Below are 4,463 nucleotides of genomic sequence, written 5' to 3'. Positions count from 1 at the left end.
TAGGTGGAACGGGGCTGGGAGGGCGGGGCGGGGCGCTGCGCAGGCGCGCTGCGGTGCTGACTGGGCGGCGGCCCCGGGACGTCGCGCGGCGGAGCTAGTTGGCAGTCCGGGGCTCGGTGCGCTTGCAGTCTCTGGGCGGCGTCCTGCCGGGTCACACAGCCTTCTGTCTGTCACTCCTTTCCTCCCTCCATCCCTGCCTCCCCTTCGGCTCGGGCGGACTGGCAGGATGACTTCGGAGATGGAGTCGTCGCTGGAGGCCAGTTTCTCGGCCAGCGGCGCCGTGCCCGAGGCCCCCGCGACCCTGCCGCCCGCCCGCTCCCGCATCTTCAAGATCATCGTGATCGGCGACTCCAACGTGGGCAAGACGTGCCTCACCTACCGCTTCTGCGCCGGCCGCTTCCCCGACCGCACGGAGGCGACGATCGGCGTGGACTTCCGAGAGCGGGCGGTGGACATCGACGGGGAGCGCATCAAGGTGAGAGCGGGTCCGCACTCGGGTGTCTCCGCAAGGCGGACCCCGGCGTGGCACGGGCCCCGTGTGGAGCGGATGCCAGCGAGGCGCAGGGGGCGCAAGACAGGTGTCAAACCTGGAGCACGTCTCGGGCAAACCGGACTTTGGAGCTGCCCGGGGCCGCCCCAGCGGCTTCGGTGTGAAGTGGAGTGGGTGCAGATGAATCCGTTTTCTAGCAGACACACGTTTTGTACCCAAGAGTTCCTGCAGCAGACACAGCTGTTGGTGCTCCGACCTCTCCGTTCTCCTTTACTCCTCCTTGCTGGCTCCTGAGATCGAGGACCGAGAGTAGTTGATCCTGGGGATTCAGAAAGCTGAGACTGCTGGGACTCACAGAAATGGGGCTTCATGCAAAGGCTCCTCAACCTTGCTTTCCTTTGCTCAGTCCCCTGAGCTTGTTTTTTCCTGCCCACCCCCTATCCCCTTTTTTTTTGGCCCCACCCACCGTACTCAGAACTTACTATTTCTTGGCTCTGTGCTCAGGGCACTGGGGACCAAATGTGGTGCTGGGGATCAAACTGGGATCAGTCTAATAGTGCAAACCAAACTCCTCTGCACTTACCGGCCGTGCTCAGGGGTTACTCCTGGTTCTACGCTCAGAAATCGCTCCTGGCAGGCGTGGGGGACCATATGGGATGCCGGGATTAGAACCACCGTCCTTCTGCATGAAAGGCAAACGCCTTACCTCCATGCTATATCTCCGGTCCCTGCACTTACATTTTTTTTCTTTATTTAAACATCTTGATTACATATATGATTGTGATTAGGTTTCAGTCATCTAAGAACACCCCTTTCACCAGTGCAACATTCCCACCACCAATGTCCCAAATCTCCCTACCCCACCCCCACCTGTACTCCAGACAGGCTTTCCAGGTCCCTCATCCATTCACATGATTATGATAGTTCTCTGTGTAGTTATTTCTATATGCACTTACATTTTTAAGCCAATTCCTGTTTGCTACCCTGGAGGCCGCTGGCTGTCCACCAGCTTCACTGTGGGTGATGGAGGGGCAATGTGGAGCCTCAGCCTCATTCTCCCCCCTCATGTTCTTTTTTTTTTTTTTTTTTTTTTTTTTGGTTTTTGGGCCACACCCAGCGGTGCTCAGGGGTTATTCCTGGCTGTCTGTTCAGAAATAGCTCCTGGCAGGCATGGGGAACCATATGGGACACCTGGATTTGAACCAACCACCTTTGGTTCTGGATCGGCTGCTTGCAAGGCAAACGCCGCTGTGCTATCCCTCCGGGCCCTCCCCCTCATGTTCTTGAGAGAAGAACACATCATTCCCACCACTCCCACCACCAAAGCCCCCTATTACTCCATGGGGATTGTGTAGCTACCCATGGCAGTGGGGAACTAGTGCTGAAGAGGAATCTGCCGTGTTCGGCCTCTTCTTGCCCCTCTGTTTCCACTTTGATTTTTCCTGGTTCCATTCAGGACAGTCAGAGATGGCCCTTTGAGTGTCCTGGGCGATCAACCCAGGATCCCTCCCAAGTAGTTTCTACTTTGCAGAGGAAGGATGGAACCCGAATCAGCTGTGTGTATTTCATCTGGGTTCAATTGGGCCCAGGAAGGTGGAGGAAAAGAAGGGATCGGGCTGTGGTTGTGTTTGGCAGGCAGGACAGATGCCTGGGCTGTGGGAAGTGAGGGGGATAAGTGTGGTGGGTCTGTGCCCTGCCTGTGGATGAAGCTCAAGGCCTTCCCCATGGCCAGTCCGCTCCCTGGACTGAGCGCCTGGACTCTTCTGCAGGATTCAAGTTTGAACATGGGCAGCACTGGAGGTTCCCAAAAGGGAGGCCCAGCTGAGATGCCTGTGGCTGCCCCGTCCCCAAACTTTCCCCATCCCAGTTTGACTGTCACTCCCATGTTCATTGCCCTCCTGCCAGGCAGGGGGCACATGATCCCCCTTCTGGTGCTGGCCCAGGAATTCATCTTCCACATCCTTGATATTGCTTCTTCCCTGTATGCCCCAAGTCTTCTCTCCTACCTGCTCTGCTTCTTTCTCTCTCCCTCTATTTTTCTCTGAAAGCAGGCTCTGCATGCAATAGCCCCAGGGTCTGTGTTTTGGCGGCTGGAGTGATATTGATAGTACAGTGAACAGAACATTTACTTTGCATGTGCCCGACCTAGGTTCAACCTCTGTCTTCTCATATGGTCCCCTGAGCTCTCCAAGAGTGATCCCTGAGTGCAGAACCAGGAGTAACTCCTGAGCCCCATTGGATATGGTTACTCTCCCTCCTTAATGTGTTTTGTAGATTTATGTTAAACATAAACATGGGTATTAGACATCATGACTTGTAATATCACCCTAAGTTAACTACTTTTTTTGGGGATTCCCAAGAAGTGTTGAGGGAGTCAGGACCACTCCCCTTGATTACTGGAGAACTGGAATTGGGTGTTCATTTTGAGGACCTGGCAGCTTTATGCACTTCAGACCTGTGATGCGGGGAAGAGGAGGAACATACTGCTAGGGAACAAAGCCTGCACCTGCACCTTGTAACCGTGTCTGCTGCCATCTCATACAGGCCATATTCTGGGCTTTTCTTAGGGGGCATGTGGTGCCAGGAACCCACTTAGTGCCTCATATGTGCCACCCACCAGGTCCCCTGCCATGGCCTGGTTTCAGGAAATGTGCCTGTAAAGGCAAAATCTGTCTGGGCACCTGGTTAGTTCCAGTTCAGGAGCATGGATAGGCTAGAGCCAGAGATGAGACAGGAAAGCCCCCTGGAGGGAGCCGTGACTTGGAATGATGTGCTCAGTTCTGCTTGCTCGTTTCAGATCCAGCTGTGGGACACGGCGGGCCAGGAGCGGTTTCGCAAGAGCATGGTGCAGCACTACTACCGCAACGTGCATGCTGTGGTCTTCGTGTACGACATGACCAACATGGTGAGTTTTCATAGCCTGCCATCGTGGATTGAGGAGTGCAGACAGCACCTGCTGGCCACTGACATCCCCCGCATCCTTGTGGGAAACAAGTGTGACTTGCGAAGTGCTATTCAGGTGCCCACGGACATGGCCCAGAAATTCGCGGACACGCACAGTATGCCTCTGTTTGAGACCTCTGCTAAGAACCCCCACGACAACGACCACGTGGAAGCCATCTTTCTCACGTTGGCTCACAAGCTCAAGAATCACAAACCCTTAATGCTCAGCCAGCCTCCAGAACACGGGGTCCTCCTGAAGCCAGGACCCAAACCTGCAATGACTTGTTGGTGCTGAGTGCCTGGTTGACTGTTCAGGCTTTGGCCTCAGAATCCCTCCTACCTATCAGAAGAGGCGAGGCCATGGGGAGTTGAGCCCAGTAGAAGGAGGAGCATTCCTGACACTCTTCTTGGCTCCTTTGCTTTTGTCTCTTATCTGCTTAATCAGGTTTGTCCCCATTCAGCACCCAGGAAAAGGCCAAGGCCATTCTCCGGGGAAGCTGAAAATGAAGTGCTCGAGCCAGGCTGCCCTAGCCAAGGAGGTTTCATGCAGTACTGTGTGCTGGGGTCCGCATAAAGCAGGGAATGTTTAATTCTGTATTTCCAATGATGCCTTTGAAGGAAAAATGTTCCTAGCAAGATGCCAGCTGACTGTTCGCCTCGCTAGAGTTTTTTTCATTGTATGAATATAATCAGTTACTTGTTATTGGTACATTTGAGAGTCAAGACTTGACTTTTGACAGCAAAAGAAAGGCGTAAAATGATTTTGGAGTCTCTGAAGGATGTTCCAAGAGTTCTAGGTATTTGATATCTCTAAGCAATAGCAAACAGTTCTAAAAATCTGTAATTTAAGAAATGGTTTAAATCATAGTGTTTTTTTCTTTTTGTACTAAATGGTATTAGAACTTGCAAAAAGAAGTCCTATTTGAATGTAAATGATGTGATAGCACCAGGTGCTCTATATTTGATTTTGGTATCATTACCCGGTGTAAAATGAACTGAACAGTTGAGCAGTAACTTGGAGTGATCAGGA

General features: G+C 52.9%; 1 protein-coding gene across 1 annotated transcript; it reads left to right on the top strand.

The window, feature by feature from the left end:
- The first annotated feature begins 157 nt into the window (after nt 1-157).
- RAB33B (RAB33B, member RAS oncogene family) lies at nt 158-4,463 on the top strand. The gene is made up of 2 exons (XM_049770143.1): nt 158-475; nt 3,288-4,463. The coding sequence occupies exons 1-2, from the start codon at nt 227-229 to the stop codon at nt 3,726-3,728; spliced, it is 690 nt and encodes a 229-aa protein (XP_049626100.1). The 5' UTR covers nt 158-226; the 3' UTR covers nt 3,729-4,463.

The sequence above is a fragment of the Suncus etruscus genome, chromosome 3 (genome assembly GCF_024139225.1).
Source record: "Suncus etruscus isolate mSunEtr1 chromosome 3, mSunEtr1.pri.cur, whole genome shotgun sequence".
In the NCBI taxonomy this organism is placed as follows: domain Eukaryota; kingdom Metazoa; phylum Chordata; class Mammalia; order Eulipotyphla; family Soricidae; genus Suncus; species Suncus etruscus.
Note: the sequence above shows the minus strand (reverse complement) of the source record. Positions and strands in the feature narration are given on the sequence as shown.